Genomic DNA, 21009 nt, shown 5'->3' with positions numbered 1-21009 from the left:
CACCCTCAGAGAGGCCAGATGGCCGCTGTCGTTGCTGAGAGGCCTGGCCAAGCCCTCGTCCGTGCCGCTAGATTTTTACTACCTGCAGCCTCTTGCCTCAGTGCCCCCAGCTCTGCCACTTCTGCACCTACACTCTGCCTTTCACCCCAGAGTCCCTTATTTGCCTTTCTGTCTTCCGTTTGCCCAGGTCCTTGTACAGCTGATCCTTGAACATGGGTTTGAACTGCACGGGTCCACTTACGTGGTCTTTTCAATAAAAATACACACAGGACTGTAAACGTATTTTCCTTACAATTTTTCTGTAACATTCTTTTTCTCTAGCTTACTTTATCGTAACAATACAGCATTTAATACATATACAGAAGATGTGTCAATTGACTGTTCTTGATAAGGCTTCTGGGCAACAGTAGGCTTTAATAATGAACTTTGGGGGAGTTAAATCTAGATTTTTGACCGTGTGGGGCGTGCTCCTAACTCCCACATTGTTCCAGGGCCTTCTGTACGTACTCAATTCTGTGAAAATAACCGGCATGTTTCTGTCTTCCTTACTGGACCCTGACTGATATGTGGGATCTATAAATTTTTAGGGCTTCTGGTGTGGACTGCCAAATTGCCCTCCGGAAAGGTTTTACCAATTTACATTCTCATAGAGTTTCATAGCTGCCCACTAGCTATGGGGGAAATGAAAGAGGTATTTGCAGGTTAATGTGTTTCTCAGCAACTACGTTATTAGCTACAACTAGGTAGTTTCTTTCTTAAAAAATAAATTAAAAAACAAATAGGTGAAAAGAGGTCCCTTATGCTATTTTAAGAAATGCAGAACTATCTTCAGGGCGCCTGGGTGGCTCAATTGGTTAAACATCTGACTCTTGACTTTGGCTCAGGTCACGATCTTACAGTTCGTGGGTTCAAACCCCTCACTGTGCTCCACACCGATGGCATGGAGCCTGCTTGGGATTCTCTCCCTCTCCCTCTCTCTCTGCCCCTCCCAACTTGCACTTGACCTCTCTCTCAAAATAAACTTAAAAAAAAAAAAAAAAAAAGAAATGCAGAATTATCTTCAACGAAGTTTGATATGTGCAAGGCACTGAATAAGGTCCTGTCCTGTACATGTGTAACTCATCATTTGCACTTGAATGACCCTCTTTCCCAGGGAGGGAGGCCCTGCCCTACCAGGGCTAAAGAATGAAAGAGGAGGACTGGGGAGCCAGGAAGAGGCTTTTGACCCAGGAGTGCTCTCTGCTGTTGTCAAAGTGAGGCTGTTAACAAAACTTCAAGATGCTCATCTACTTACTTTAGGTGTAAGATGATAACAGGTAGGCTGGGAAGGAAAGAAACTGTTTTTTCTCTTTTTTTTAAAGTAATCTCTATACCCAAAGTGGGGCTTGAACTTGACCTATAGATCAAGAGTTTACCGATTCTTCTATCATAGGTCATGCTCTACCGACGGAGCCATCCAGGCGCCCCAGAGAGACTCTTATTAGATATTACAAAGCAATAGTGACAAAGGCGAAAGGAGGTAGAGAGACTGCTGGAACCCTCAGAAGTGAAAGGACAGGTGACAGCACCAGCCCCCAACGAGCAGGAGCAGATCTTGGTTGTCAGGGAGGGGATGGCTGTCACTGAACACAGAGGAATCCTCAAACTTTGGTCGCTGCACCAAACAGCAAGCAGCTGTACTCTTGGATGACCCGTGTTTCTTCCAAGAGCATGGCAAGTACATTCTACTGTATGCTCAGGACACTTACTGAGTGCCCAGAATGGGCTAGCTTCAACAGAAGTTGAGACAGACAGAACACACTTCCTTTCCTACAAAATGTACAAACTGGAAGGAAAATGTGGCATTGGGACAATCTTACGCCTTTGCTAGCAGACAGGTGAATTGGTCCCAAGGTAATCAGCTTTATGCAAGCATATCTACAGTTCAAAAGCCCAATTAAACATAAAAATTCAGAATCCAACCAATCCAGAAGTGGAGGACGGTGTCTGATGTGTCCTCGGGTCTTGTCCACCCGCATAAAACCCAGCACCCAGAACGGCGGCGCCTGGTTATTACCAGGCACTCAGCAAATATGTGTAGACAAGAGCGAATGAGAGAATGCTCCCCAGTATCCCGATTCCATTGATTTGAGTGGGGTTCAAGAAGAAACATTTGTAATAAGCTCCCTGTTTGACCCGTGCTCTGAAAGCTCAAAGCTAAAATGAGCCAGAGGATTCCAGACAAAACAACTGATCCGTGCGGTCGACACCAGTCCGAGCTCAGTGTTAACCACGTGGCTTACCGTGGATCCTGCTGCACCATCAGGGACTTGTGCGTAGAACGGTCAATGTGGGATCTCCACTATTCGGGGAAAATTAAGCAACAGCACATGCTCTGTCAGCGGTGGGCTAGTAGGTCACACCTGTACGTGGCCATCGGGATATTAGCTACCAGCTTCAGAGTAACTCCGTCCGCTAGCTTTAGACGACCTTGCCCACCTGAATACTTGAAACTTACCTGTATAAAACTTCATCAGTGAAGGGACCAACAATTTGGTGGAGAGAGGATGGTTTTCAATCATTTCAAAAAACTTCTGGGTTCGTGGCTGAACAGCAGGGTTGGTCATAAACATGACTTCTACTAGTTTGGCCACCAGATATGGATTTCGGATATAGTTCTGGTTACACAACATCACAACGAGGAACATCACAATGTCCTGAGTACAGGGCTCATAAAGCACCTGAGGAGAGTATCTGAAGAAGGCAAAAAGAGCAAGAAATCAAGCTTCGAAAAACTCCACCTGACTGGATGCTGGGATCATTAAGTAGGGAAGGGGCCAACAGGTCAAGGAGCCAAGATACTGAATTACCTTGAACTTGCAGAGTTTCAAGTGACTGTTTACTTTATAACTAGATAGGTTTCAAATCTATTGGGTCTACCGGCTGAAGCATGTCATATTAACTTATTACGTTTAAGGAAGTAAGCCAAAGCTGTGATTAAATTATGAGGTAGACTTTACAAAAGATCTTTGCTACCAAAAAGACTCAAAAAAAATTTTTTTAAAGACTGTATTTTTAAGTAATCGCTACACCCAGTGAGGGCCTTGAACTCATAACACTGAGATCAGGGGTTGCATGATCCACTGACTCAGCCAGCCAAGTGCCCCAACAAATTTTTTTGATAGCTGTTTTGTTTTTTTTTTTTAAAAAACCTCAAATGTCAATTATAAACTCAAACCACTTCTTTGTAAGCTTTCTCCAATTTTATAATTGAGAAAAATTTTGGTACAAAAATACAGATACGGGTATTTCTGGCTTTTGAATGTTCACTTAGATATTTATAAACTGTTTGCTCCTTCTGTTTCTCAGAAACACATACTCAATTATTAGAAATTCAACTCAATTTTCACAGAGTACATTCTTAGCAGCATTGTTAATCCTGCTTCTGTCTTGAAGATATTATTGGAACTGGCTTCGTGCCACGGTCGGATTTATTTTTCCAGTCTCCAGGAAGCATTCGGTTACAGCCATCACACAGAATTTCAGGCATAAAATGGAGGTTGGCAATACAGTTCATAATACAATGTACACATTATGCATGAAAACACATTAGAGCGATGGAGTATGTCAAAGGCACTTACTGTACAATAAAAAATAAAAATTCAGCAACATCTTCTACATAAAACTCAGGCAATGCTGCAAAAACCTTGGGGACATCTGAATTTAAAGGCAGTGTTATGCTGTCAAAGAGAATAAAAGCACAAGTTATGAAACAAAAACCTGGGACCGGAAACTATAAGGAACATCACGCGACCATTATGGATAAGTATTTTATTTGGGGGGGGGGGGGGGGACCTCCTTCTATATAATATAGCTATGGGAAAAGGATACAAGCTAAGAGACCAGAACCAGAAATGAGCAGGGAGGAATGAAGACAGCGGGTATACTAGGGCAGGCACAAGAAATGTCTCCTTCTGTTGATTTTCTGTTAAGGTTAATGTAATCAAATACGAAAGAAATAAAAGGGTCATATTTGGTCATTTTATGCAACTCAAGCTGTGTTGAGACAAAAGAGATACAGATATACTTTAAATAATATTTTCCACTCCGACAGAGGGCCTTGGGTCAACCTCACCTACATCGGTGACCCGGAGATTTCGTAGTAACAATAAAATAATAATGACTGGCTGAATATCTTCTTGGACCCAGTGCTTAAAGGGCCTACCTAATAGCTGGTTATCTCCGGTTTTTAGTTTCTAACTTAGGGATTTCCTTTTCTGTCAATCTACAGCCAGTTGGTAAAAAAGTACTAGGTCAAAATTTAAGTAATAGGTGCGGACATTCCCTTCTTACTGTAATTACGAGGAATCCAAACTATTACTAATCTTGTAGTCTGTATAAAGTACAATCTAGAAATTAAAGAACGGATTAAGTAAGGGCTTGGGTTTTAGCTATCGACTAAAGAACAATGAAGACGACACGGCCCAGACGAGGGAAGAGGAGGTGACAGGGAGGGGGCACACTCACTCGGGATAGGCGGGGTCCAGGATACGGAGCAGCAGCTGGATGAGAAGGCCGTAAAAATTCAGACATCTTCTCAGAAAGCTCTCGTCAAGTAAACCAGCGTCAGCACAGGCCTTGCACCGTACCAGTTTCTGTGGAAGGAGGCATGCCCCCGCCCACACATTAGTTGGAAGCGAGTTGCCCGCAGCGTTGACCGGCCAGGGAACGGGCCAAGAGATGGGAAGTCGAAGTTCTAAGGCTTCGTGAGCTCCATCTCTAACTAGCTAGATAGTAAGCTGGTCATGTGTCAGGAGCTTTCTTTGTTCTGAGAAAAACAAAAGGTACGCCATGCAAACCACTGCGCCCGAAGCTGGGGCTCAAGAAGGTAGTTATTACTGTCATGTTTAAATAGCTTGACTGGGGGACAAGGTTGCCGGGGGAGGCGCTTTGGCGTCAGAGACGGTTCGTGGAAAGAAGCCGGTCAAATCTGCATCTGAATTCCAGGTCACCACTAATGAGCTGTCCCTGGGCAAAATGCTCGTCCACGGAGGGTCCCACACCTGCCTGGGAGGACGACTGCGAGAAGGAAATGCACGCACGCACGCGCACTGGCACATCGGTTTAAACAGTTTCCAGACTCCTAACAACATGTCTGTGGCATGAGCACAGGGGTCTAGAGACGCCAGTTAAGGGCCCCTGGTCTATCCTGCATCTCGACTACGTCTATTGGCAAATGAAACAAATCTTAACTTGCACCAGAAATCGAAGTTACCATGTCCACACATCCTCCTACTAATCAACAGAAAGCAGAACCAGCTGGTACTCAGTTTTACAATGTGAACAAGAGCGTGAGAAAAATGCGTAAGTCCGCCGTCTACGCTCCCTCGTACAGCCTCCGCCCGGCCTCCACCAGCAGAAATCTTCCTGTCTACAGTCAGGGTCTGTGCCGTGGATCGTCTTCGGTGGCAAATGGAGAATGAGGGACAAGGGAAGGGGGCCTTCCCACTACCACAAATCCGCTTGGTGAAACATCGTGAGGGCGCGTGGCCAGGCGCACTGGCGCCTGTGTGTTTTGGGTCGCGGGGCTGGGAGGCAGCAGAGGGGAGGACCCTGCAGACGGGTGAGGGAGGCCGGGGACGTGACACTGAGGGTGATAAAACCAGGAAGGATTCGAGTTGTCGCTGGCATGAGCGTGTGCAGATTCTGTGCTGAGATTTCAATATCGTATTAGACACGGGCGAGGTACCAGCAAGTGGGAAAGTGTAGCGTTCTCTCTTCAGGGAACAGAATCATGAAGGGAAAGGGGACGCTGAAGGGCTCACTCAAGGCACACTTGCGGGTGGGAGGATTGTCGTTACGAGGCTGATCTACAATTGCTCCAATTAACTGTACAAACCTTAAGCTGAGTCTTGCAGCGCTTCAGCATTTCGCGGTGTCTAGTGGCCAGCGGGGAGTCTTTCCATTGGCTTTCGTTATTTTTCAAATCTTCCACGGTTCTAAAACCAAAGACTAACAGTCAAATGCAAGAAGACACAGGGTCCATCTCATCTGTTCATTTTGACCATTTTGTTGACTCTCAGATTCACATTTCCCCCCTTACTTTAGCATCTTTAAAAATCAGAGTGTCGGGGCGCCTGGGTGGCTCAGTCGGTTAAGCGGCCGACTTTGGCTCAGGTCACGATCTCGCGGTCCGTGAGTTCGAGCCCCGCGTCGGGCTCTGTGCGGACAGCTCAGAGCCTGGAGCCTGTTTCGGAATCTGTGTCTCCCTCTCTCTGACCCTCCCCGTTCATGCTCTGTCTCTCTCTGTCTCAAAAATAAATAAACGTTTAAAAAAAAAAAATTTTTTTTTTAAAAATCAGAGTGTCTCTTATCATGAACTGGCAGAAATTTTCTTTCTTACTGGTTCCTCAAATAACGAGGTCTTAAAATTGATGGTACTTTAGAGTTAATGAAATACAGTAAGAAACACATTGTCCCCTTATTTTCCAGAGAGGGAAAAAAGAAGTCCTTCGTGGAAATTCAAGGTTACTTCGTCTGGTCAATTTACCAAAACGAAAGGCGAGTTCAGTCATGGCAGTTCCTTTTCTTCTTTTGCAATCGTTCCCTCTGCTGGGAATGCTCCTAAAATAATCTCTGTGGCTTGTTCCTTCACTTCCTTTAGGTGCCTGCCCAAAGATCGCCTTCCAGTCACACTACAGGCTGCACGTTTTAAAGACTGGCCCACGTAATGCGATTTCAACCCCCCTCCATCAAGACGTAGAAAACTAGAGGGTTATAAGTTTTTTTGAAACTACACTTTCCCAGACTGCCTCGCTGCCAGCAACTCTGCCCATGACCTAGCTTCCATCAAGAGGTGAGCCCTCATCGAAGGCAGAAGAAGCAGATACTGGGGAGTGGCAGCCACGCAGGTTTTCTGGACGCACAGTGGTGGTGGAGTTTTGCCTGAGCAGGGACAGAGGCCCTACTATCAGGGTGAACCCTGAAGCAGCTTCCTGCCAGGTTAGGATCAAGAGAGAACTCCTGGTACATACATACCTGGCTCTCAAAAAAATGGCGATGATTTGATAGCACACTGAAAGTGCCGTGTGGCACCTGTCTATGCTGCAGATGGCAGGATGAGAGGACACTGAAAGATGCTTAGAAGCACTGTGGGAGGGCAGACAGGCCTGACAGCCTGCCTCTAGGGAGCCACACTGGACAGGCACATGGAACAATGAGGAAAAGTGCAAGGCAGCTTTGTCCAGCTTCTAACTGGGTGGTCATGACAATGTGTGGTTGACGTATTTGTTCCTTTTTAAGCAAACTGCTATAGCTTTCAATGCACTTGGAGTTACTATTTCCCTTCCACATTCTTGGGACATCGTTATTCTATCTACCACAACAGTGACACAATCTGGGAGTGTGTGTGCAATGGATCCTGGAGATGCTTGATCAGCAAGAGTGAAGCATGTTAACATCCTTCTATGTAGAACTAAGTTCATCAACACGTTACACTTACCAGAGATCCTGGATTCAAGATTGTCCTGAGTAGCTGGGATGGGTTTTAAATGTGTGCCCAGCTAATTGACTCAAAGTTGGAATTGACAGCGACCTACGCTGAGTGAAGTTGAGCCATCTGACATCCCCTGTCATAATTGGGAGGAAGGAATCTAACGCTTAAGAAGCTGAGAATACTGGGGGCCCTGGGTGGCTCAGTCAGTTAAGTGTCCAACCCGGGCTCAGGTCATGATCTCGCAGTTCGTGAGTTCGAGCCCCGCGTCGGGCTCTGTGCTGACAGCTCAGAGCCTGGAGCCTGCTTCGGATTCTGTGTCTCCCTCTCTCTCTGCACCTCCCCCCCCCCCTTCTGTGTATCTCTTCCTCTCTCAAAAATAAATAAAAAACGTTAACAAAAAAAAGCTGAGAATATTGGGGCGCCTGGATGGCTCAGTCAGTTGAGTGTCCAACTCTTGGTTTCAGCTCAGGTCATCATCTCACGGTTTGTGAGTTCAAGCCAGGCATCGGGCTCCGTGCTGATGGCTCAGAGCCTGCTTAGGATCCTCTCTCTCTCTCTGCCCCTCCCTTGCTCTCTCTCTCTCTGCCCCTCCCCTGCCCCCTCTCTCTCTCTGCCCCTCCCCTGCTCTCTCTCAAAATAAATAAATACACTTAAAAAAAAAAAAGCTGAGACCATTAATATAGATTAATATAAATATACCATGTGTGACCAGCTCAGACAACCCCTCTTCCCAATACATGCCCTCTCGCCCTGCCATCCCCTAGAGGACATCTCTCCTATCACAGCACTGGAAAGTACACAGGTGAGGGGAACACTGACATCTCTGACCATCCACTGGGAGTTGGAGTGAAAGCGGTAGCTGGTACCATTGAAATGGATCATCCAAAGTCAGTGGAAGAGATGGGATCCCAGGATTCCAAGATGAAGAAGCAAATTCACAATCACAGTTTGAAATGCATATATGCCTCTCAGTAACTGACAGTATAAGCTGATAAAATCAGCAAATATGAGAAAAATGTGAATGACAGATGAACAAACCTGACCTATTGAGACAAATGTGAAGCTGTGCAATATGCAACATGGAAAGCACATTCTTTCCACATCTATATGGAACGTTTACTTGTGAATGTGAGGCCAGAAAGCAAATTCCACAAAAAGTTCAAAGGACACAAATCAGAACATGTCCTTTTGACCATAATGAAATTTGGCTGGAGATAAAGAGACAAATCCACCGAGAATCCAGAATTTGAACAATACATATTTTCAATAACCCACAGTCAAAAACGAAACAGTAACAATTAGAAAATATTTTGAACTGAACAGGAAAATGTGCCATGCCAAACATGAGGGATGCAGCCAAAACCATGCTTTGGGGAAACGAGACACCTTGAATGCACATAAGAAAGGGCTGAAAATGAATGATTTCAGTACCACCTCAAGGGGCAATAAAAATATCAACAAGAAAGCAAATTAAACTGAAAGAGAGTAGAAGGAAATAATGAAGGTGCTGCAGACATTAAAATGATAGAAAGAAAATATTATGAGCAACTTTAGGCCTATAGATTTTGAAAATTTAGATGTTACAGAAATTTAACACAAGATGAAATAAAAACCTAAATAGTCCTGTATCTATCAACTGAATACAGCACATAATTAAAAACTTTCCCACAAAGAAAACTCTAATCCCAGACAGCTTCATCAAAGAATGTTCCCAAACTTTCAAGAAAGAAATAACATAACTGTTATACAATAAACTCTTCCAAGGATATAAAAAGAGAGAGTATTTCCCAACTCATTCTATATGGCAAGCATAACACTTATACCAAAATCTGAGAAAGACTTAACAAGAAATTACAGGTCAATCTTTCTTTCGAACACAACCTCAAAAATCCCGAACAGAACATTGGCGAAATGAATATGAGACATAAAAGCAATATCAATGAGATATAAAAGCTGAGTTTACTCTAGGAAGGGAAGTCTGGTTTAATATCAGAAACCCAGTTGATGTAATTCAACTACATTAACGGAATACAGGAGGGAAAAAAATCTGATCTCTTCAACAACTATGGAAGAAGCATTTAATAAAACTCAACTTCTGTTAGGAATAGGAACTATTAAAATACTAAAAATAATGCGAAATTTTCTTAATCTGGTAATGAGGATATACAAAGAAGGTTGTCTCTATTCAAGATTGTACTAGAAATTGTAGCCAGTGTTACAAAAAGAGAAAAGGTGTAAGAAAGAAAACTGTCATCATTTACAAACGACACGAATATACATGTAGAAGGAAAATCTTCAGAGTAATCATCTATAGAGTAATCATCAGCATTAACAAGAGATTAGCAAGACAGATAGATAGATAGAGATACACAGTTGCAGATATAGACATGACATACTTTTTCTCACAGCCAGACGTGTACATAGGTCTTGGACCAAATGAAGCGGCCACACTGTTATCATTCCAGAGGACCCATTCAAAAATATTTTTGCTTCCTGTTCCTGTGATTTGTTTAGTTGGAGATGCTGGTACACAGGGAGAAATGCTTAGATTAAGAATCTCAACAAGGTCGCCTGGGTGGCTCAGTTGGTTAAGCACCCCAACTTCGGCTCAGGTCATGATCTCGCGGCTTGTGAGTTCGAGCCCCGCGTCGGGCTCTGTGCTGACAGCTCAGAGCCTGGAGCCTGCTTTGGATTCTGTGTCTCCCTTTCTCTGCCCCTTCCGCAGCTCGCTGTCTCTCTCTCTCTCAAAAATAAATAAACATTAAAAAAAAAAAGAAACTCAACAACGGTGCTGATGAATGTGAAATTGAGGCTACCATCTGGTCATTCTGAATTCTTTATGCCACAAGACAACATGTGAAAAACAGAATTACATGTAGGCAGGAGTAAATGATCTGGTTTATCAAGGGACATAGACTTACTGCTTCAGAGTCCAGGGAGGAAGGAATATGTCTGGAATCCGGGAGATCCTTGAAAGTACCTCCCGGTCAATACCATGACCAATGGAAAGAGTTAATGGACGTCTAGTGACCACGCACCAAGGGTTGAGAACTCTCAGAAGCCAAAGTTTGAGTCACTTCACCACATAAAGAACTCTGGCTGACCACGGAATGTGGTCATACAGTGTGTACTGTAACGTACATACTCCCCACACTCAAATCTACTGGTCACCTGGGGCGCCTGGGTGGCTCAGTCGGTCAAGCGGCCGACTTCGGCTCAGGTCATGATCTCACAGTTCGTGGGTTCGAGCCCCGTGTCGGGCTCTGTGCTGACAGCTCAGAGCCTGGAGCCTGCTTCGGATTCTGTGTCTCCCTCTCTCTCTGCACTTCCCCCACTCATGCTCTGCCTCTCTCTCCTTCAAAAATAAATAAACATTAAAAAAAATTAAAAAAAATCTACCGGTCACAATGGAACTGCTTGCTCTGCGAGGCGATCCCAGGACACGGATTCAGGCACATACCTATTGAGCTCCCGGATGGCCCGGAGTCTGCGGATGTAGCGACGGCAACTTGGCAGAATAGAGAGGTGGTGGGCGTGCAGGGTAAGAAAAAAGCATTCCGTAGGGAATTTCGGCTCAGAAAATGGAGGCTGATCTCCATCTAGGAAAAATAACATAATTCCCTAAATAAAATCTACTACAAGACTAAATCAGAGAAAAAGCACAGTTAAGACAAAATTACACTTTTCAAGAATTTTCAAGAAGTTTAAGGATGCTTTTTAAAAAGTATAGACCAGTTATAAGAGGAACAGAATGCCTGCGAGCTCTGTCCAATGAGTAGGGATTCTGCCCCTCTGCTTGAATGTTTACGTAGATGTACCTCGACAATCTTGTGTTCTGTGTCTTCCTGATGTATTTTATAGAACCATTTCTATTATTCAACACGGATCACAAAACATCACCTTAAATCTCAAAATGCTATTAAACTATGTTAATAAGCTACAGATTCCACAGCCATTTCCCCACTGCGGGTACGTTTGTCATTTCTCATTTTTTCTCTAGGATAAATAGTACCTGGAAGATCGACGTACAAAAACTTACGACCTCACCCCACCCCCAGCATTGGGAGCATAGTCTAAAATGTAGCATTACTGACAATGACAGTGTTATAATTTTTGATATAAATCAGAATTCACTAAAGAAACTGATTAAATGCCGTCTATTTCTTCACAAAGTTCCATTCCATCTCATCACTTTGTTTTTGGATAATTTCCAGACACACAACCGTAACTTGAATTTCTTTCAATTTGTATCTAATTCCTAGAAGTATGTGTATCTTTTCCAAAAAGTGTATTTTATTCCTTAGGTTATATACTGCTTACATTTTTTCCCCCAAACTAAAAGAAAACTGTCTGTTGGTAGCATTTAGCTTGGGCCTTCTACATTTCTAACAATTTTACATTTTGTAAGGCATGATTTTATCAAATATACGACACATATTTTGACCCGCTTTTAAATTTTACATATTCATTTAGTCTCACTCCAGAAAAAGTATATTTACATATTAAGATGCTGTTTATATACATATTGTCTCTGATGATTTGCTTCATTTCTTAAACCATTATAAATTTGTTTTCTTCATGACTGGGTCAAATTATGTTTGTTTTTTCACGTTTTATTTTATATATGTATATAATATATATAATATATTAATATTAGTTACATTAATAATTAATATTAAATATTATATAATATATACATTTTTAATGTTTAACCCTTTGATTCTTCTGGAACTTACTAGTCCATGATATGAGTCTAAGCCTATACCAGTAGCTACTTGTTCAAATGACACTACTCAAATTCTAACTTTATAGGGTGCTTGGGTGGCTCTGTTGGTTCAAGTGTTGGACTTCAGCTCAGGTCACTGAACTCACGGTTCGTGGGTTCAAGCACTGCGTCGGGCTCTGTGTTGACAGCTCAGAGCCTGGAGCCTGCTTCAGATTCTGTGTCTCCCTCTCTCTCTGCCCCACCCCCACTCACTCCCTGTCTCTCGCTCTCCAAGATAAATATTAAAAAAATGTTTTTAATAATTAAAAAATACTAATGTTATTGTTCATCATATAGTTTTTTTTTTTTAAGGTTTATTTATTCTTGTGAGAGAGAGACAGAACATGAGTGAGGGAGGGGCAGAGAGAGGGAGACACAGAATCCAAAGCAGGCTCCAAGCTGTCAGCACAGAGCCTGATGCGGGGCTTAAACTCACGAACCGTGAGAACATGACCTGAGAGGAAGTCGGACCTTTAACCAACTGAGCCACCCAGGTGCCCCTGCTTAATTCTTATTGTAGCTTAAATGTTTTTCTGGAAGGGCACCTGGGTGGCTCAGTCGGTTCAATGTCTGATTTCGGCTTGGGTCATGATTTCATGGTTCGTGAGTTCTAGCCCTGCAACGGGCTCTGTACTGACAGTGCAGAGCCTGCTTGGGATTCTCTCTCTCCCTCTCGCTCTCTCTCAAAATTAAATAAATAAATAGACTTAAAAAAACAATGTTCTGCGGCGCCTGGGTGGCACAGTCGGTTAAGCGGCCGACTTCAGCCAGGTCACGATCTCGCGGTCCGTGAGTTCGAGCCCCGCATCGGGCTCTGGGCTGATGGCTCAGAGCCTGGAGCCTGCTTCCGATTCTGTGTCTCCCTCTCTCTCTGCCCCTCCCCCGTTCATGCTCTGTCTCTCTTCTGGAACATGTACACACACCTGATCATGATGCTGCCGGGTAAGCATGGAATCTCTCTCCTATTCCATGAACGATTTTATACTATGTGAAAAAATTAATGCCAAAGGGTTTTGACATCTTTCATTGACATGTTTTCTAACAAAGAAATAAGATCAACAATCGTAGCACCTTGGAAGATATTCCTATTTTAATACCATCAGTTCGTCAAGATCTATGAATATTTCATGAGAACTTTAATTGGTATATGCAAACTCCATATAATAATTAGGTCTCCACTATCATTTTTATTGTATTACTTGTTTTTTGTTTTACTGTGAGTACATTCCCTTCCAGTTGCTCTGTGTTTCTATTCGGGTAAATCAAGAACTTTTTTACTGCATTAATTTTTACTGTGTATCTCTGACTCATAAATTCATCTTCTGGAGAAAAAACAACAATTTGTGAGGAATCACTAGCATCCAAATAAAATAAGTTAAAAACAATTTTTGAGGGGCACCTGGGTGGCTCAGTTGGTTAAGTGACTGACTTCCGCTCAGGTCATGATCTCTTGCTTCGTGAGTTCAAGCCCCGCATTGGGCTCTGTGCTGACAGCTCAGAGCCTGGAGCCTGCTTTGGATTCTGGTCTCCCTCTCTCTTTGCCCCTCTCCTGCTTGCTCTCTCTCTCTCTCTCTCTCAAAAATAAATAAACATCAAAAAAAAAATTTTTTTAAACAGAAAACAATTTTTCAAACAAAAGGGTGGCGCTTTAACGGTCTAATGATGAACGTGTGCGTCACTCACAAAGTTCAGCCAGCCAGTCGTTCACATCCTCCATAGTCGCGTTCACTCTCGTCTCGTCATTAGGAAGAGTAATCCGACACCTTGGGTGGAATATATACGTGGGATCCACCGTCTCTAACTTGATCTTTGTACTTAGCTGCTGCAGCACCCAAAGGAAATTCAGCATGAATCCATCTGTAGATACCAATCTATCATCTGTCTGTGAAATACAAAAAAAAGGGGGGGGGGGATTTAAAACAATGATTTAGATGGAAATTTGGGCACAACTTTATAAGGAGACCAGACATTCACCCCGAAGTCGAAGAGAGGACAAGTATCGTCACCACTGTCATTCTACTAGCAGGAGCTCTTTGGAGTATTAATCATATGTGAAGCATTTTACACATCCTCTCACTGAATCTTCAGAACAGGCCTTGGAAGTCAGTGCCACTGTCATTCCCATTTTACAGAGGGGGAAACTAAGGCTCAGAGAAGTTAAGTGACTTGCCCAAGATGCTCAAAATTAATTAAGTAGAAACACAATATATGTTGCTTCCTTTCTCTTCTTTATTTCCCCCCCAAGTTTTGCTCACTACCATTTGGCTAATCGGTTGTCTGGTCAACATCATTCATTAGCCAAGTCCTGTATCAGTAATAGAATAATTGTAATAATGGTAGTTAACATCCACTGAGTGTCCACGGTGCACCAGGCACTGTTCTAACAGCTTTACGGATACTAAATCCACAGTTAGGTACTATTATTACTCCCACTTAGCACATAGGAAACTGAAGCACAGAGAAATAACTATCGAAGGTCCCACCATCAGGTTAGTAAACGGTGGGGCTACGGCAGGAAGCCCAGGCAGTCTCACACAGTTCTCTAAACCGGTTTCTTCTTCTGAGTAGGAAGGTCACACCTTTCGTTCATTACTTTAAAGAATATAGGAAGGATGCCCTTCTAACTTTTCTACCTTTGCAAAGTCGTCCAAGCCACCAGTCTCCTCACCAGATCTGGTACACTTATAACCTTGTAACTGGCTGCCTCGGGTCTGCTTCTGTCCCTCCTCCCACAGCACATTTGGTGGCTTCCTTGCCGCAAAAGCCTCCAGTGTTTTCCCATTCCAGTTCTTACCACGTCAGCCCTGGTCTGAGGGAGCCTCTGCCCATCCCGCTAGCCCATGACCCGCCACTCTCTTTCCTGTACCCTCTCAGTCACCGACGTCTGCACGTGTAGCTTGTTCTGAAGCTAGTTCATTCCCACCTTTGGTGCTTCACCCGTGTCTAGAAAACTCTTTTTCCAGCCTTGTAATGGCTGACTTTCACACGAGCCAGGTCTCTGATCACACAGCACCTCCTTAGAAGGGTCTTCCCCACTACCTGATCAAAAATCACTCCCACACCTTCCTCCTGGTACGTCCAGTTACTCTCAATCCTCGACCTTGCTTTACTTGCTTCACAGATTCTAGGACGGCCTGAGACAATATGTTTATGTGTCTCCCATTTAGCTTAGAGAACGTAAGCTCCACAGAGGCAGGAAGCTCTTCTATCTTGCTCGACACTGCGTCTCCATTTGCCAGAGCAGTGCCTGGTGTTGTTTCCGAGTAAACACAAGGTAGGTGAATGAATTACACCAAGAAGTAAAAGTCCTTCGGAGTCCTACCTGCATCTGCGCTTTCTTCATATTGGCATTGACCACAGCTGCCATGTACCCGAGAGCCGCCTCGCGGGTTTCACCATTTAACAAAATACTATGCAGAATCTTGAAGAGCTCTTGCTGAAGTTATTTTTTTAAAGGAAGAAAAAAATTAAAATTTTACTTTAATAAATTGTTCCCTTTGACCTCGAGAACAGCTAGGCTTCTTCTGCCTTTCTCTCCTCTACTCTTTCCACTCACGTTAGGAGAAGCTGACTACAAGAGGAACAGAAATGCCCAAATTCAACTGTGTCAAGACGATTCGCGTGGAAGTGGATTACGGAGTGGGGGGAAGGAGTTACAGTTGTAATAAAATGGCCTTCGCCGTTTCCTTGAGGGATAGGATCAAGATTACCTTAATGATGCTATCGTTAGCCTAGAATTTTGCTGCTAAAGTTTCAGAACTGAAGACACATTCATCTATACTTGGGACACACACTATACTTGGGTCATCAAGGAGTATATGCAAACTAACAGCGCTCGCTCAGTCTCGTATTTTAAAGGTCTGAGGACAAGCTGGAGAGACGGCATGGCCACTAACCTCAGAGCCAGTACCCCGTGATGCCACATAGTATTGTGACAGTTCTCATTCAGGGCACAGGTTACTGACGTGCAACTTCTCTTTCACTCATCCTTTGAATGCAATTTTCAAACACCTACCCTTCCCAGCTCCAAGTAGTGCTGCAGTGATTGGCTAACCACGCGAGTGTTTTCCAGGGTAATGGCAGGCCCTGAGAAATATTTCTCAACCACCTTAGCCTGGAAAGAGAAGGAAAAAATTCAACCCATACACAACATACATTTAGGCAGGGATCTCAACAGAAGAGCAGCCGGGTGCAAATGGCCACCGTACTTACATCATCTTCTGCAAAGACTGAGAAACTGAAGAAAGCCCCCAAATAAGAGAGTCTCTGCAGCTCCCGCCCAGAGCCAGGGCTTAAGGATTTAGGCAACCACAACGGCAAAGAAGCAACCTACGTTTAAAAAAAAAAAAAAGGAAGAAGCGAATCAAGCTGCTAAGTCGGCAAGTGAGGGGAAAACGTAAGGAACAGAGTTCTCCCCAGCCAACCTGTTCAGCTGGCTCTCAGCCACCAGTACGACGGCTGACAGCTAACACACAAAAACCCAAAGCTCACAATGTGCTAGGAACCCTGTTGGTATTTTCTCGTCTCCGATGGAGGAGGAGAAGCCTCCGACCCCTCTACGTTTTTACAAGATAGTCTCTGAACTTTTATGTTTCAAGAAGCTCTTCGACAGAGTTCAGACGAGCTACTCTTCCACTCTCAAAGGCCAGGTCAAGTTTTCCATAGGACTTGCTCGCCTAGTTGCACCATACTTCTACAGAAACCACAAAAGAAGATAAATAACACGATCCCAGGCAGTAACGTGCAGGGTTAACTGACTGAACCGCTGCGAGCCGCCCCGGACGTGCTACCTACATCTCATCTAAATGTCCTCTCAGCGATGTCTTTCAGATAATGTTACTCAAGGGAGATCTTCTGAGTTAGACATCCCCCGAATATATGAAAGTCCGTTAGGAAGGCACTCACCAAATTGCACACAGGGTGTGTCTTCCCAAACTTGGTTTCACAGAGCTCACCTAAAGCCTAGAAATAAGATCAGAAAGGGTCGCTTAAGCGTATTTCACCTTAAACTGACTGCCACGTGTAAGATCAAGGCACAGCTTTAATGCTGCTATAAATTTATATGCATTCCTTCCAAAACACTAACAGCTTCACTGCTTTTCTGATGAACCAGTTAATTCCCGCTCAATGTAAAAACTTCAGATAAAACAGAAATATAAAATGAAGCTAAGAACCATTCATAAACTTTACCCTCTATCGATATCTTAGTTAATAGCTTGCCAGAGATACTTCTATGCATACACACACGGAGATAAATGTGTATATTTTTATTAAAAAATGATGTTTTCACTTAACATCTCTCCATGTCAAGAAAGACATGCTTCGTGAACTTTAGATGACTAGTCTTTCCAGTGCTAATTGGCACTACAACTAATTACAATCTAATAAGCAACCAAATTCAGAACATATTTAAAACTATTACATGGAAAAAAAAATAAAATAAAAGTATTACATGGTTTCAAGACCTCTGATGTTTTTGAGAACTCCAACACTTTCCTTTGGAGCTCCAATCATTCTCACATTAGGGAAGCAGGAAAAATTGTTTTTAGGGGCATGAACACAGTTTAACATGGCCATAGTATTCCAGTCAAATGCTACTTTAACAGTGAGCTTAATCTTCTGTGATTTGAAGAGAGCTACACAAGTTGCTAAACCAGTCAATGGAAGCTTCTGAGTCAACGCACTTAGGCGCCGATGTGCCTCGAGGTGCCACTGAGGCTCAGAGAGCTGCCACAAAGGAAAAGCTCTCAGTGCCTAGCGCAGGGGTTCCCACATGGTGCTGCACAAGAGGATCACCTGGGAAGCTGGAAAAGCCCAATGCCAGGCCCCACCCTCACCACGCCCATGATGGGGGGAATCACGGCTAGGAGCCGGGTGGCGGTATTTTTTGAAGATCCCCAGTTGATTCCAGGGTACGGCAACGCAGGGATGCGCTGAGCCAGAGAATAATCACGATTGTTTCTGATTCTAGCTGCAGCGGTCTTCCTCTTCCTGCCCCCATTGTCCTTCCTTGCACCGCACTCTCATGGCCATCCGAGCAGCACTAATGGTATAAAAATCAAACTATTGTCTGCCATAATGGAGGCCTTTGTCTTTTGACCAAGAACGTTTTGTTGATCTCTGACACTAAAAGCTCCTTACCGAAACATCAAGCCACATCAGGCCCCAACAGAAAAGCCCACAGTTCCATGAAAGAACATTTACATAATAGAGTGATAATTAATGTGCACTCATTTCATCACTGAACTCAAACAATCAGATGATCTCACTTCCCTTTGTCTGGCACAGACAGGAAAGTGCATAAGGATTAACAGAATGTTATTAGAAACTCGAATAGCATGTGCAGTGGAAAGAGCCTTGATATGTAGCCATTCAAAGTTATTTTTAAAACTAAGAATTCCCATTTCACCTTCTGATTTCCCAGCACTTAAGATTTTTAGCTCAGTTTTGATTAAGCACACATATTAAAATTGATGTATTAAAAGAGATAATTGCACCCCTCGTGTACCGCTCCGTGTTAGCATTTATCACAATGTGATTATCTGATTGTGCTGTTGTGGACTTGAGTTTTGCAGTAAGTCAGGAGCAACTCGCAGAGGGGCACCTTGTCTAAGCAGCCCCGGTATCTGGCACAGAATAGGTCCTCGGTGGGTACCGAGTTAACGGGAAAATGGAATTAAGTCAGTAGGAAGAATGAGTAAAAGGAACAACTCCAGTAAAAATATCAGTGTAACCAGGGCCTTGGCTTACACAAGGTTGTATTTATTCATAGAGTTGGCTCGTTTCGTATTTTGATCCTTTTTCCTTCACATTTCTAGAGTGAAAAATAGACATCAGGGTAGTTTTCTCCAAAAATTTCCAAGAAGCAAATTCAGAGAAGAGCCTCCCCCGCCCCTGCCTTTTTCTTCTACCTGGTTCTAGCTGTTTTCACAACAATCAAGGCCCTCGATGGGAATCTGGAGGAAAGTTCTGTCCATGACTCAACGCTTGCTCTTAAGTACCTTACAGAGACGAGCAGATCTGTCTCCCACATGAAACTTGAAGGGAACGGGGAAGATAAACAAGCAACCTACTGAGGCTTTTCCGTAGAAAGTCACTACATAAAGTTGGACTAGTTTTCCTAGTACAGCTCTACCTTCTTATTTGAATTTGTAATAGCTTTTAAAAATTTTTTCAGTAACAAAATTTCGTTGCAGTTATTATATGCCTGTTAGGAGAATCAGAAGGACACCGCCCAGAATTGTCATTTTCATAAGCTACGCTAGAAGGGGAAGTGCATTTTAAGGGTGCGTCCCCGACTCCTGTCTGGGGCTCGGATGGGCGCAACACGTCCCAGCGCTAAAACTCTCTTCACAGCAAACACCGCAAGGCCAACGCAATGCTTTCATGTTTTAAATGTGAAAACAAGGTTAATCGCGGACCTGAAAGAAAAGTGTGCGTTAAAATAATCTGGAAGAAAAGCATCTAATGAATGGCTTAAAGAAAAAGAGCCAAGTTTTACCATGAGGGGGTATTTAAAGTAGTCACTATCGAGGGAGCACTCTTTGGCAGCGAGAGCCAGGCCTTGTAAAATGGGGATAAAGATCTGTAAGAAAAAAAATAAATCAGAACTGTAAGTTCAGGAAAACGTAAGAACAGGAGGCATGTTAAATAAAGTGCCAAATCTGAATGTCCAAGCATTTCCACCTTCCCCAGGGAAAACCTGTTTTGTTTATAAAGGGGTCTAGTATCTAGCCATGGCGTGTGGCTGTCCTTTGATGAGGCTAACCATAAAGTAATATAGCTGAATTTTCCAGAAGTAACAGGATTCGGTGAGTCCTAATTCTCTGGCAGGACTCCGAGGGACTCAGCAGAAACTCACAATTTTCGAGCCTGTTCTAGGAGTCCCCAAGGGGTCCTCACCTTATCAACTCAATTCTGTACATCTCAGCAATGAATAGGTTTCTGATTACCAAGCACCTATAATCTGTACAGAAGCTAGACTAAATGTTCCAATATTTTCCCAGCTCTATCAGTATTTTGAAAAAGTCTTTGCTGCCGCTCTCCCATCTCCATCTGATTCTTCTCATCTCTCCCTATTTATTTTGAAAAGAACAAGAAAAATAAACCTGTAATGGATCTTATTATCGTGATATTAACTTTATGCAGAGTAAAAAGATGGTTGATAAATGTTGAAAATATAAAAGAAAACTTGATTAGAATGACTTACCTCCATGTGTGGTATAATTAATACAATAACGTGAGATCAGAGCTTAAGGAGGGCACCTATGTTTATTTTTACACGTTTATCACTAATGCCAGGGCACATTATCACCATGTAAGATCTGCTCAGTACAACTCATCTTCAAATGTCACAATGCGCCCACTGATTGACACACTTAGGGAGTTGGCCGGGATTCCAGACTAATAACATTAAGTAGAAAATGGTATAAACAACAGCTGACAATCCAAATGCCAACAAGCTGAAATGGGAGTATTCTATCAAGCCACTAGAAAATCTGACAAATTCCCTCTCCTACTAATTTCGTCCCATTGTATCAAGCAGTTTCATTTAAGGAGCACAGGATTAAAAAAAAAAAAAAAAAAAGTACCCTGGATTACAAAGTGCCTGTGGAGTGTCTTGAGATAAAAAGACAGCTCTGGAAAAGATGGTTCTAGTTTCTGCAACTCAAACTGTCAGGGTAGAAGTAACACACTGTTGGAAGCTAGCTAAACATGGACAGGTAAAGCTTAGGTGTGGGGTCGGGGAAATGACAAAATTACAATCAAG

The 21009-nt window shown here is 43.3% G+C and overlaps 1 protein-coding gene across 5 annotated transcripts in view; it reads right to left on the bottom strand.

Annotated features, from left to right (window-relative positions):
• UBE4B (ubiquitination factor E4B) overlaps positions 1–21009 on the bottom strand; it is a 121057-nt gene that overhangs the window by 21529 nt on the left and 78519 nt on the right. For all 5 annotated transcript variants that reach the window (XM_053206877.1, XM_027060475.2, XM_027060476.2 and 2 more), the window contains 11 exons: positions 19741–19824; positions 17145–17201; positions 16452–16568; positions 16255–16353; positions 15562–15675; positions 13923–14121; positions 10935–11073; positions 5879–5978; positions 4507–4634; positions 3621–3719; positions 2498–2733 (listed from right to left, as the gene is read on the bottom strand). In XM_053206877.1, the coding sequence (XP_053062852.1) occupies positions 2498–2733; positions 3621–3719; positions 4507–4634; positions 5879–5978; positions 10935–11073; positions 13923–14121; positions 15562–15675; positions 16255–16353; positions 16452–16568; positions 17145–17201; positions 19741–19824 (1372 nt within the window). The remainder of the gene's footprint in view (positions 1–2497; positions 2734–3620; positions 3720–4506; positions 4635–5878; positions 5979–10934; positions 11074–13922; positions 14122–15561; positions 15676–16254; positions 16354–16451; positions 16569–17144; positions 17202–19740; positions 19825–21009) is intronic.

The sequence above is a fragment of the Acinonyx jubatus genome, chromosome C1 (genome assembly GCF_027475565.1).
Source record: "Acinonyx jubatus isolate Ajub_Pintada_27869175 chromosome C1, VMU_Ajub_asm_v1.0, whole genome shotgun sequence".
Taxonomy (NCBI): Eukaryota; Metazoa; Chordata; class Mammalia; order Carnivora; family Felidae; genus Acinonyx; species Acinonyx jubatus.
Note: the sequence above shows the minus strand (reverse complement) of the source record. Positions and strands in the feature narration are given on the sequence as shown.